Source organism: Bubalus kerabau, chromosome 14 (genome assembly GCF_029407905.1).
Source record: "Bubalus kerabau isolate K-KA32 ecotype Philippines breed swamp buffalo chromosome 14, PCC_UOA_SB_1v2, whole genome shotgun sequence".
NCBI classification, from domain to species: Eukaryota; Metazoa; Chordata; class Mammalia; order Artiodactyla; family Bovidae; genus Bubalus; species Bubalus kerabau.
Genome location: NC_073637.1, coordinates 68,530,464 through 68,544,095, shown reverse-complemented (window position 1 = coordinate 68,544,095; position 13,632 = coordinate 68,530,464). Strand labels below are relative to the sequence as shown.

Genomic DNA, 13,632 nt, shown 5'->3' with positions numbered 1-13,632 from the left:
GCTAAAGTAAACTGTGATGCCACCAAACTTAGTCTTCCACAGCACAAGTCAGGTGAAACGGCCCTTGATTTTTTTTTCATTATTATAAAAACTCTTGGTATAAACTTTTGTTAGAAAATTCAAAAACAGATAATTATTGCTTCAAGATCTTGGTTCACTGCTTTCATACAATCTACATTTTTCAACCTATTTCAAATGGAAATGGGAACTGGGCACAGAGGGATAGATGTAGTTCAGGCTACTACCTCTGTGTGCTAAGTTGCTTCAGTTGTGTCTGACTCTGTGACCCTATGAACCATAGCCCATCAGGCTCCTCTGTCCATGGAATTTTCCAGCCAAGAATACTGGAGTGGGTTGCCATTTCCTTCTCCAGGGGATCTTCAGACCCAGGGATCAAACCTGGGTGTCTTTCATCTTCTACATTGGCAGGGTTCACTGCTTTTAAAATGCTTCTTTCAAAGAGGTTCTTTTGTAACATTGATTTTTTTTCATTATTATAAAAGCTCTTGGTATAAACTCTTGTTAGAAAATTCAAAAACAGGTAATTATAAATAACAGAAAAAAATGAAACTCTCACCCCTCCTTGGTAACCACTGTTAGGCAGGGTTCCTGCTGGACACAGAGAGGAGGCAAAGCAACTGTGGGAGCTGAGCAGGGGGACCCAGGTGGAGAAGTTCCCACCCCCACCTTTAGAGATGGGCTTGGGACTTGGGGGTTGGTTGTTCCAGTGTATGGGGTGTCATTGTCCATCATCAGGAGTTTGTGCAGGGACGCTCCCCTCCTGATTAGGGAGCCTGGCAAGGGAGACACAGTACATACATCAGTACATAAAGGCCTTTGTAATTAACATGGTGATACATGCCAGGAAGGGCTTCCCAGGTGGTTCAGTGATGAAGAATCCACCTGCCGATGCAGGAGCCGTGGGTTCCAACGCTGGATCGGGAAGATCCCCTGGAGTAGGAAATAGCATCCCATGCCAATATTCTTGCCTGGAAAATTCCATGGACAGAGGAACTTGGCGGGCTTCAGTACATGGGGTCACAAAGAGCTGGACACAACTGAATGACTGAGCACGCACACATACACGCACACACACGCCAGGAGGGAAAAGTCAGAGGTGCACAGACATGCACTGACAACCGGTGGGTGTGGCCAGCAGCTCTGACAGATAATGGAAGGTCCTCATGTCAAGAAGTTGATTTTCCCATCCACACACACGCAAACCAAAGCTACTTTGGCATGGAAGTCAGAAAACTACCACTTTGTTCCCAAAGAAGTGGCTTTCATTTATCCGTACACTAAATCCTTTCCATTTCCCAGAGCTAAAATAGACTGTGATGCCACCAAAGTTACTCTTCCACAGCGCAAGTCAGGGAAACGGCCCATCTCCCTTTCTGAGACGTTCACCCTCAGTGGTCCCCCGATGAGCAGGGTTGAGACCAGGCAGCCTGCTCCCAGGCCCTCTGCCATCCCGTGTCAGCTGTCCTTCCGATGCCCTCTCCTGCTGCTTCCCTTGGAATTCCCAGAACAGGGGGTCAGCTCCCCTATCTGTCCTGCTTTTTCCTCCACTTCTGCACCTTTACTGTCCCCTCAGCTCCGGGTGGATCCTCTTCCTTTTCTCTGTGTCTCTTGCTTGCCTGCCAGCCTCTTCTGATTGATCCAGCTTGGGCTGGCTGTAATCCATCCCCGTTCTGAACTCCCATTTTATTGGCAGCACCTCTCTTGTGGATTTCTAGCATGTTCTGTTTTGTATTTTAGTTATTTAGGGTGCATCTGGCAACCCACTCCAGTGTTCTTGCCTGGAGAATCCCAGGGACGGGGGAGCCTGGTGGGCTGCCGTCTCTGGGATCGCACAGAGTCGGACACGACTGAAGCGACTTAGCAGCAGCAGCAGCAACAGCAGCAGGGTGCATCTGATAGCTACTCTGGCTCTCCCAAGCCTCAAACGGGGCTAGTTTTTCCCACATGAACGCCTTTTGCATTCACTGTTCTTTCAGTCAGAACCACTCACACATATATATATGGTGGTGGTGGTTGTTTAGTCACTAAGTTGCATCTGACTCTTGCGACCCCATGGATTGTAGTCCACCAGGCTCCTCTGTCCGTGGGATTTCCCAGGCAAGAATACTGGAATAGGTTCCCAATTCCTTCTCCAAGGGATCTTCCTGGCCCAGGGATCGAACCAGTATCTCCTGCAATCCAGGCAGTCTCCTTCATTGCAAGCGGATTCTTTATTGCTGAGCCACAAGGGAAGCCTATATATATATATATACACACACACACACACACACACACACACACACACACTAGTTTAGTTTCAGGTATGCAGCATAGTGATTCAGTATTTTACATTTCCACTGTATATATTATGAAACAATCACCACAATAAATCCAGTTATGATTTGTCACCGTACTAAGCTGTTACAATATTGCCTATTATATTCTCTATGGGTACATTACATCCCAGTGGCTTATTTATTTAATAGCTGGAAATGTGTACCTCTTAATCCCCTTCACTGATCCGTATCCCCAACCTGTACCTTCTGGCAACCACCAGTTTGTTCTCTGTATCCATGAATCTGTTTCTGTTTTGTTATGTTACTTCACTTGTTTTCTAGATTCCACATATGAGTGAGATCATGCAGTATTTGTCTTTCTCTGTCTGATTTATTTCACTTAGCCTAATACCCTCAGGGTTCATCCATGCTGTTATAAATGGCAAAATTCCATTCTTTTCTATGGCCGAGTAACATTTCATTGACTATACGTAGCACGTCTTTATCCATTCGTCTGTTGATGGGCACTTAGGTTGCTGCCATATCTTGGCTATTGTAAATAATGTTGCAATGAACATAGGGGTGCATATATCTTTTTGAATTAGTGTTTTTGTTTTCTTTGGATAAATTCCACTTCTGGGTTTTATCAGAAATGCTCTTCCTAGAACTTCACCTTCCTAACCCTTAGAATACAAGCTGCGCGATGGCAGGAGCCCCTTTGTTGGTTCACACTGCATCCCCAGTGCCTGGGACAGAGTAGGTGCTTTGTTGATTCAATAAATCAAAAGTATCTGATGATTCCGATTTTTATTTTGTCTCTGGCTTAGGCTTGTAACTAACTGTAAATTTTGTCATTCTTCAATTATTTACTATGATTTTTGCATGAGCTGAAGTTTCTTCTGATTATTGTTATTTTCCCTATATCTGGATCCATGGGAAATATCAATTGGAGTTCCCAATTGGAAATATAAGATAGAAATAAGATAGGTAAAGAGAGGAATTTGCATCTATAATTTTTTCATCTACTTCATTGATTTAGGAGTGAAAATAATTCTTTTAGCATTTTAAAACCAGAATCCTTCTTTGTGGAATTTTAGACCTAAATGTTTTTTAATCTTATGATGTAGCTTCTATTTAAAAAAAAAAATTAATGCATTTGATAGAGGTGCTAAATATGTCAGCTTTTATCTTTTTATCAATTTGATATTTTACATTTATCAAAACGGTAATAAACTATAAAACTCAAAGACCTAGGAGGTTACATTAAAGTGTAGTCATTGTATTCAGGGATAAATCAAACTTTCTAGTGAATTAAGTTTTTACCATAGCTGTCGCAGTGATAACTTTTAACCAGAGGAAGAAAAATTTTTTAATGTATTCAATCGCTTTAATGCTCTCTGATTTTCTTGAACTTGAATGGTAAAGTCACTGAAAGAGCTAGTTATGAAACCAAGTCATTATCCTTGCTGAGAAATACTGTCATAACGTCAGCCAATTTCTTCAAAGGGGAGACTGAATCAGTGAAGGATTAAAAATGCCTTTAAGCTTTTCATTCTCTGATATATTCTTAGTTCTATGGCAGTAAATGCTCTACTGTGAGTGTATTCTTACATTGCATTGGAATAAACAGCCAGAGCTCAGCACCTTGTGGGCACATAATAAATATTTGACTGGAATAGCATTGTTAATCACCATAGAAGAGCCTGGTGGGCTACAATCCTATGGGGTCACAAAGAGTCGGATGTGACTGCATGACTTTCTCTTCACTTCACTTCAGACCATACATTGATTTCTCCCTATCTTTGTTGCTCAGTCGTGTCCAACTCTTTGCGACCCCATGGACTGTAGCCTATCAGGCTCCTCCGTCCATGGGATTTTCCAGGCAAGAGTGCTGGAGTGGATTGCCATTTCCTTCTCCAGGGGATCTTCCCGACCCAGGAATCGAACCCGGGTCTCCCGCATTGCAGGCAGACGTTTTACCATCTGAGCCACCAGGGAAGCCCCCTATCTTTGTTATCTCTACCTAAATTCTTCTGGCTTCCCATTTTCCTCCTTTATTACTGGGGTGCATAAATAGAACACAAAAAGGATTTTCAAACATCCTTCTGATAGAGAAATGGAATGGGAGAAAGTATGTCCAAAGAGACCAATACAGACTTGAAAATAAGGGGCTCTTCCGGACCTGCCGTGTTTTTGGTGGAGCAGCAGGTCTTTTCACCGTGCTCTCTCCCAGCTTCTGCAAAATGTCAAAGACAGCGCCAAATGGTCTTGTTGAGACTATGTACATAGGTGTCTACATTGGTGAGACTGATTACAAAGCCTTTAGGTTCTCAGAGAATATGAATGGTACTTGATTCGGACAAGCACAAAGACCTGCTCATGATAACTTCAATCCTCAAGAACCGTCCATCACTGTCCTTGACATGAGAAAAATACACATAATGATGTTAATTTAAAATTTTCTAATGCATTTAATAGAGAAGAAAAATTACAACTTTGAAAAATATGCTTTTATGTATACATAAGTGGCTGTGTGTGCTCAGTCACATCTGTCTCTCTGTGACCCCATGGACGATAGCCCGCCAGGCTCAGCTAGCCATGGGATTTTCCAGGCAAGAATACTGGAGTGGTTCCTACTCCATTTCCTACTCCAGGGGATTTTCCCAAGCCAGGGATCGAACCCCCGTCTCTTGCATCTGCTGCCTTGGCAGCCGGATTCTTTACCACTACACCACCTGGGAAGCCCTTACATACATAGAAACTCACCCAACTATTAACAGAGGTAGTCTCTGGATGGTAGGACTGCAGGTGGGGAGATTACAGTTGAATTTTCTTTTCTATTTTTTTTCTGTTTTCCAAAATTTCCAAAATGTTCCAAAATTTCTTATATCGCTTTCAGTCAAGAGTTATTTTGCCAAGCGCTGTCGAGTTGCTCATTGACGGCCCTGTGCCAAGAGTCACCTCCTTCTGAGCCAAGTTCTAATGATGCCGCTTTGCCCCAGTCCAGGATCTGTGTGCAGCGGACGACCATGGCTGTGAGCAGCTCTGCGTGAACCTGCTGGGCTCCTTCGTCTGCCAGTGCTACAATGGCTACGCCCTGGCCGCGGACGGAAAACGGTGTGAGCGTGAGTGTCCCGTCCAGCCTTGCCTGATGGGGAAACACCAGGAGGGAAGCGAGAGGGGAGTCCACGTAGCCAGTTGCTCTCCTTTGACTTTCAACCAAGTGCTCCCAGTTCTCTGTCCTAGTTGTTAGTCACCATTTGAATTTTAAAGACTTCGTTTGTGGCTGAGCTTAGCATGTTCCCAGTCTGGGTCCTCAGCAAGAGGCATATTTATGATAATCTATGTTAATAGATCAATCCATTACTTCTTCCCTTGGCAAGGACTGGGCGGATTTGCATTCAGTTTGGAGCAGCTGTCTGGGCTGGTCTGCCTTCAGTAGAGCTCAGGTATTATACGCGAGGTCAGGTGGTGATGGGTGACATTGCTGAGTGGCACCTCAAAAAGGTGGGCAGCCTTTCTTCTAAGCTTGGATCTGCAGTTCAGAGACGGTCCCGGGGACCGCCAGCCGTGAGAGGCCAGCTGTGGGTAGTCGTAGTGTTAGTGTTAGTCGCTCAGTCGTGTCCGACTCTTTGCGATCCCACGGACTATAGCCCACCAGGCTCCTCTGTCCATGGGGTTCTTCAGGCAAGAACACTCTTGTAGATTGCCATGCCTTTCTCCAGAGGATCTTTCTGACCCAGGGATTGAACCCAGGCCTCCTGCATTGCAGGCAGATTCTTTATCATTTGAGCTATAGGGAAGACCAGAAAACAAACAGCAGCCTCCAACACTGGCCCCAGCTAAGAAGTCTCAAGTGCAATACTTGGAACCACAGGCACCGCTTGCAGTCAGCTGAGTGGCTTCCCACTCAGGCAACTCCATATTTCAGGGGCCGTGAGAAGTGGGGTGGCATCTCATTTCTTCAGTGATGGGTAATGGTTTTCCTCGGCACCTGTAGGGCAGACCAGTGAATCCCTAATATGCATGTGGCACCTCCCAGCTTGTCTGCAAAGCCCTTTAAACTTACACAGGCTCATTCATCTTTCCACCAGCGAACAGTGCCTGGCATAGTAGGTGTTCAACAAGCTGAGTAGGGTACTTATGAGGCAGACAATCCGTAAGGAAAGGAAGGAAAAGGACTTGACTGGCATCAGAACTGGAGCCTTCCTTTTTCTAAGTCTAAATCCTCCATTTCTTGTTCCCTGTTCCGTTGTTTTCAGAGGACCTGTTCTGTCTTGCTTCCCACAAACAGTAAATGATGATTTGTTTTTGCACATAGAACTTGGACTTTCCAGTACACTGTGATTCTTAGCTGGGAATGTGGAAAGAAAAAGCAACAAAAAAAAAGTATAGGTGGAAAAAAAAAGGATAGGTGGTGGCCTATTCTTTGCAGGTGATTATGAGAATAAAATGGATTTCTTTGCTTGTTTTTACACACTGATGGAGATGAAAACCACCCTCATCAGAAGTCCATAGTGGAATTGGTCTCCTAAGCCTTAGAGTTGTTTTATCCCCCTTATTCTGTCCGTGGTGACCATGATAGGTAGCAGGGTACCACATCCATTAACACTGCAAAACAAGAAGTCAATCTGGAAACACCAGCCCCCCGCCTTCTTTTTCACTACATTAATTTTTATTATGCAAGTAACTATTTTCATTGAGGAAGTTAGACAAGAAAATCACTATTATCAGATCAGATCAGTCGCTCAGTTGTGTCCGACTCTTTGCGACCCCATGAATCGCAGCACGCCAGGCCTCCCTGTCCATCACCAACTCCCGGAGTTCACCCAGACTCACGTCTATTGAGTCAGTGATGCCATCCAGCCATCTCATCCTCTGTCGTCCCCTTCTCCTCTTGCCCCAACCCCTGCCAGCATCAGAGTCTTTTCCAATGAGTCAACTCTTCGCATGAGGTGGCCAAAGTACTGGAGTTTCAGTTTTAGCATCATTCCTTCCAAAGAAATCCCAGGGCTGATCTCCTTCAGAATGGACTGGTTGGATCTCCTTGCAGTCCAAGAGACTCTCAAGAGTCTTCTCCAGCACCACAGTTCAAAAGCATCAATTCTTCGGCGCTCAGCCTTCTTCACAGTCCAACTCTCACATCCATACATGACCACAGGAAAAACCATAGCCTTGACTAGACGGACCTTTGTTGGCAAAGTAATCTCTCTGCTTTTGAATATGCTATCTAGGTTGGTCATAACTTTCCTTCCAAGGAGTAAGCATCTTTTAATTTCATGGCTGCAATCACCATCTGCAGTGATTTTGGAGCCCCCAAAAATAAAGTCTGACACTGTTTCCACTGTTTCCCCATCTATTTCCCATGAAGTGATGGGAGTGGATGCCATGATCTTCTTTTTCTGAATGTTGAGCTTTAAGCCAACTTTTTCACTCTCCACTTTCACCTTCATCAAGAGGCTTTTGAGTTCCTCTTCACTTTCTGCCATAAGGGTGGTGTCATCTGCATATCTGAGGTGATTGATATTTCTCCCGGCAATCTTGATTCCAGCTTGTGCTTCTTCCAGCCCAGCATTTCTCATAATGTACTCTGCATATAAGTTAAATAAACAGGGTGACAATATACAGCCTTGATGTACTCCTTTTCCTATTTGGAACCAGTCTGTTGTTCCATGTCCAGTTCTAACTGTTGCTTCCTGACCTGCATACAAATTTCTCAAGAGGCAGATCAGGTGGTCTGGTATTCCCATCTCTTTCAGAATTTTCCACAGTTGATTGTGATCCACACAGTCAAAGGCTTTGGCATAGTCAATAAAGCAGAAATAGATGCTTTTCTGGAACTCTCTTGCTTTTTCCATGATCCAGCAGATGTTGGCAATTTGATCTCTGGTTCCTCTGCCTTTTCTAAAACCAGCTTGAACATCAGGAAGTTCATGGTTCACATATTGCTGAAGCCTGGCTTGGAGAATTTTGAGCATTACTTTACTAGTGTGTGAGATGAGTGCAATTGTGTGGTAGTTTGAGCATTCTTTGGCATTGCCTTGCTTTGGGATTGGAATGAAAACTGACCTTTTCCAGTCCTGTGGCCACTGCTGAGTTTTCCAAATTTGCTGCCATATTGAGTGCAGCACTTTCACAGCATCATCTTTCAGGATTTGGAATAGCTCAACTGGAATTCTATCACCTCCACTAGCTTTGTTTGTAGTGATGCTTTCTAAGGCCCACTTGACTTCACATTCCAGGATGTCTAGCTCTAGGTCAGTGATCACACCATCATGATTATCTGGGTCATGAAGATCTTTTTTGTACAGTTCTTCTATGTACTCTTGCCATCTCTTCTTAATATCTTCTGCTTCTGTTAGGTCCATACCATTTCTGTCCTTTATCGAGCCCATCTTTGCATGAAGTGTTCCTTTGGTATCTCTGATTTTCTTGAAGAGATCTCCAGTCTTTCCCATTCTGTTGTTTTCCTCTATTTCTTTGCATTGATCGCTGAAGAAGGCTTTCTTATCTCTTCTTGCTATTCTTTGGAACTCTGCATTCAGATGTTTATATCTTTCCTTTTCTCCTTTGCTTTTCACTTCTCTTCTTTTCACAGCTATTTGTAAGGCCTCCCCAGACAGCCATTTTGCTTTTTTGCATTTCTTTTCTATGGGGATGGTCTTGATCCCTGTCTCCTGTACAATGTCACGAACCTCATTCCATAGTTCATCAGGCACTCTATCTATCAGATCTAGGCCCTTAAATCTATTTCTCACTTCCACTGTATAATCATAAGGGATTTGATTTAGGTCATACCTGAATGGTCTAGTGGTTTTCCCTGCTTTCTTCAATTTAAGTCTGAATTTGGCAATAAGGAGTTCGTGGTCTGAGCCACAGTCAGCTCCTAGTCTTGTTTTTGCTGACTGTATAGAGCTTCTCCATCTTTGGCTGCAAAGAATATAATCAATCTGATTTCGGTGTTGACCATCTGGTGATGTCCATGTATAGAGCCTTCTCTTGTGTTGTTGGAAGAGGGTGTTTGTTATGACCAGTGCATTTTCTTGGCAAAACTCTATTAGTCTTTGCCCTGCTTCATTCCATATTCCAAGGCCAAATTTGCCTGTTACTCCAGGTGTTTCTTGACTTCCTAGTTTTGCATTCCAGTCCCCTGTAATGAAAAGGACATCTTTTTTGGGTGTTAGTTCTAAAAGGTCTTGTAGGTCTTCATAGAACGCTTGTTGTATTTTCTGCTGCTGCTGCTGTTGCTAAGTCACTTCAGTGACTCTGTGTGACCCCACAGATGGCAGCCCACCAGGCTCCCCTGTCCCTGGGATTCTCTAAGCAAGAACACTGGAGTGGGTTGCCATTTCCTTCTCTAATGCATGAAAGTGAAAAGTGAAAGTGAAGTCACTCAGTCGTGTCCGACTCTTAGCAACCCCATGGACTGTAGCCCACCAGGCTCCTCCACCCATGGGATTTTCCAGGCAGGAGTACTGGAGCGGGGGTGCCTGGACTCACAGAAATATCTACTTCTAGACATTTTGTTAGTGCTTAACAAAATGAGGTCATATGCTCTATCTTGTTTCACATACTTTTCCTTGTGTGGTTAGTCACTTAGTCATGTCTGACTCTTTGCAACCATGGACTGTAGCCCACCACGCTCTTCTGTCTGTGGGATTCTCTAGGCAAGAATACTGGGGTGGGTTGCCATTTTGTCCTCCAGGGGATCTTCCCGACTCAGGGATTGAGCCCAGGTCTTCTGTATGGCAGGCGGATTCTTTACCCACTGAGCCATCTGGGAAGTCCGATTTTTCCCTTACCAGTTGTTAAATGGGTAGAAACTTTGGGTGCTGTTGGGTCAGAAGGAAATTCCACCGTTGGAAATAAGGCCAGGGGATGAGCTTCAGGAAACAAGGCCAGGGTGTCTGGGAACTTAGGGTGAGGGAAGGAGCAGGGCAGGCCCAGAGCTTGTGTGCGTGACAAGGGTCAGGGGCAGTTGGAGCCCCAGCTGGGGCAGGGCACCTGCCGTGGCCCTTGAGAAACTGGAAGGCAGTGAGAAGCCCAGTTCTGTGGATGTTGCCAAATAATTGTCTAAGGGTCCTCTGTAGTGGAGAGCCTTTGAGTCTCTAAGGCTTTTGCTGAGACTTCTGGAGTTTGACATTTACTGAAGAGCGGCAAGCACGAGAGGGAAGCTGTGGTTGCCTGGGAGCTGTCCTGGGCTGTTTGTTAGAACGTGCTTTGCTCTCGCTGCCGCCGTCAGCATGAAAGAATGTAGGCCTTCCTCGGAGCCGGGGGCAAGCCAAAGACGGGGAGAACGGGAGAGACTGTATGTGACCCCGGCGTCATCCATCAGATGTTATCCTCATCCTCGTCAACCAAATATTTGACCTGTTAGAAGCTGAGTGTGTGATGACTGAGTGCCATGGACCTCTGTCACCTCTGTTACTTTGGTTAGGAGACTGAACACAATGCCAAAGTGTCAACTGCTGCTCCGTGAGGCTGTGCTGAGTACAGAGCAAATGATGGAGATATTAATAACAGAGGCTCCAGGAGGTCAGGGAGGAGGGAATCCTCATGGCCAGCGTGGGGAAGATCTGGGTGCGGAAGGAAGGGTAGCGACTGACACATGTCCAAGGCGAGGGGAGACATGAAGGGCAGCGATCGTGTAGAGGAGGCTGTGCTCTCGAGGCTTGAGGACTGAGACCACGTGTGTGTGGGGTGGGGGGGTGGGGGGAGGGCGGCAGACAGAGATCTAGTAGGTAAGAGAGAGACGGTCACCTCGAGAATGCCAGGCTGAAGGCTATAACCTGAAGACACCAGTATGAAGGGACTTGTCAAAGATGGCAAGACTAGGTATTATTACAGTAGGAAATTCAGAGAAGAAGCAGAGGCTGCTAGGGACCCTGGGAGCCTTCCTTTAGCCCCTGCTCTGGGTGGTCTGGATGTGGATGGGCAGAGAACGATATGACTGTGGGACCATAATCCCAGTTCATCCAGAGGGATCCCAGTTTATGGCTGTTGGCTCAGTTCTCAATAGCACTCTCTCTTACTTTGAAGGGGATTCCATTCTGAATGAGAGATTATAAGGTCACCCTAGTTAAGGCCAGCCTGACTCAAACAGCTGAAAAGGCTAGCTCTGCTGAAGTGGAGAATTCCTGCAGATGCAAAGCAGGAGATGAAGTTGAAGACATCAAGTGGAACCAGAATATTCAAGGCTTTGAACACCAGGCTGAAGAGTCTGAACTTTATCTCTGATAAAAAGACACTAAAAGGTTTCTGATTGGGATGGATAAAGGCAAAGCCTCATTTTAGAAAACTCAGTCTCATGGTGCAGGGCAGGATGGATTCCAGGAGGAAGAAAGAGGGCTGGAAAGACCGATTAGGAGACTATGATAGTCCTCTGGTGGAGGGTGACCAGGGCCAGGTTTGAGTAGCGACTGTAAAAATGCAGAGAGAAGGAAGGGGTTGAGAAATGAAAAGAGGTGCAGGAATGAAAGAAGGCGCGATTGATAAAGAGGAGGAGGAAAAGTCACAATCAAATCCCGGGTTTGAGCTGCCATGATTCTGAGAGTGATGGTGAGAGTGATGAAAGAGTGATGGAAACAGATTTTTTTTTTAATGTTTTCATTTCGGGCTGTGTCAGGTCTGAGTTGCTGCCTGTGGGCTCTTTGTTGCATGGACCCTCTAGTTGTGGCGTGCAGACTCAGCAGTTGCCCCGAGAAATATGGGATCTTAGTTCTCCATCCAGGGATCAAACCTGATCCCCGGTATTGGAAGGCAGATTTTTAACCCCTGAACCACCAGGGGAGTCCTGGGAACAGATTTCTTAGAGAAGATAATGAGGATTCAGTGGGTTTCAAGCTGAGATGGGACACCTGCAAGAACACGAGGAGAGGGAACAGAGGCCGCACCAACGCCAGGAGGAGAGGGTGGGACCAGCGGAGCAGGCAGAAGGCAGCACAGCCCTTTCCTTCTGAATTTCCATTTCCAGCATTCACTTCTGTGTTTGTTTTGAAAGTGTCTGGACCTTCAACACAGTAAGACCTGGGCTCAAATCCTAGTTCTGCTACTTGGTAGTCATCTGTCTTTTATTTCCGAGCCTTGGTTTTTTCTCATCTGTAACACAGAGTAGTAATACCTACATCACAGAGTTGGTGGGATTAAATAAGATAACAAGTACAGTTCCTAGTACACTTGGGCAATTGTTGCTGTTAATTGTTATTACAACACATGTGATCACCATCATTGTTTCCTGGATGCCATGAAGTGTGGAGTTAGGAGAGAGTGAAGCCTGAGCCTCGGGCTCAGTCACAATGTGCAGGGAGCAAGAGGGGGACGTGGAGGCAGGGAGGATATCTGCGAAGGAACCGCCTAAGGTGGGGACGGAGGAATTGGGGAGAGATGGGCGGGAGAACCAGAAGTCATGGACTAGGATGCGAAAGAGAATTTCTAGGCCAGGTCAATATTAGTGTCATGCCCCAGCGAGGCCAAATGGAACAGAACTTAGAGAAAAAGCCACCGAGTTGAGTCATTGGTAATTCATCTCAGCCGACATTTCCAGACTCTCTGCCAGGCACTCTGCTAGGCATTAGGGACACAAAAAAGACCAGGAGGCCATTGCTAATGATCAAGAGGGGTGAGGTAAAGGGCAGATTTCAGGGGGGAGCGGCGAGGGGGTGAGAAAGTGGGGACAGCAAATCTGACCTCATTTGAGGAGGTTCGGTAGAAATTCACCGTGGCCAGCTACTGGTGGGTGGACCCCACGGGAGTACTTTGACTCATCCCAGAATTATGACTGTGACTGCCTGAGGAGTCCGTTCTGAGCCAGGCGCAGGGCCTTTTAGCCAACATTTCCACACTTTCTGAGTTAGTGGAACCTTACCTTCAAGTGCTAGAGTTCCATTTTTTCTAACTGCTCATTTAACTCTGGATAGAACTGAATTCGTTTCAACATTCAGGTGATCAAGGGTGGATTACTCACTAAAGAAAGCCCTCATTTTGCTTTAGTGGAGTCTCGGTATTTGTAACCCAGCAGCTTCCACTAAAGCTGTGTTAATTTCCATCCAAAACTGTACATTTTCAAACAACCTTAGGCTTCTGTAAAGCAGTTTAAGGGCAGAGTCTGTACATTTTTATGAAAAATTTCCTGGTCCTTTACATTTTTCATCTATGCCTGATTCTAGAGTAATTTTGGTTAGCAAATTGCCTTAATTAAGCTCTGTCTCTGAGGGTGAATTTTTGCTGTACTTGCTGTCCTGGTGTTTACTCACTGCCTTGTCTTTTGGGGTAACTTGGGTCCTGTTTGCATCTTACCTGCCCAAGCAGACTGTAAACCCTTGGGGTGAAGAAGGTGCAGAAGCCAATTCCTTTAATT

The 13,632-nt window shown here is 45.4% G+C and overlaps 1 protein-coding gene across 3 annotated transcripts in view; it reads left to right on the top strand.

Moving 5' to 3' along the window:
- Positions 1 to 13,632, top strand: part of MATN2 (matrilin 2) — a 171,065-nt gene that overhangs the window by 85,714 nt on the left and 71,719 nt on the right. For all 3 annotated transcript variants that reach the window (XM_055546595.1, XM_055546594.1, XM_055546593.1), the window contains one exon: positions 5,279 to 5,401. In XM_055546595.1, coding sequence (XP_055402570.1) covers positions 5,279 to 5,401 — 123 coding nt within the window. The remainder of the gene's footprint in view (positions 1 to 5,278; positions 5,402 to 13,632) is intronic.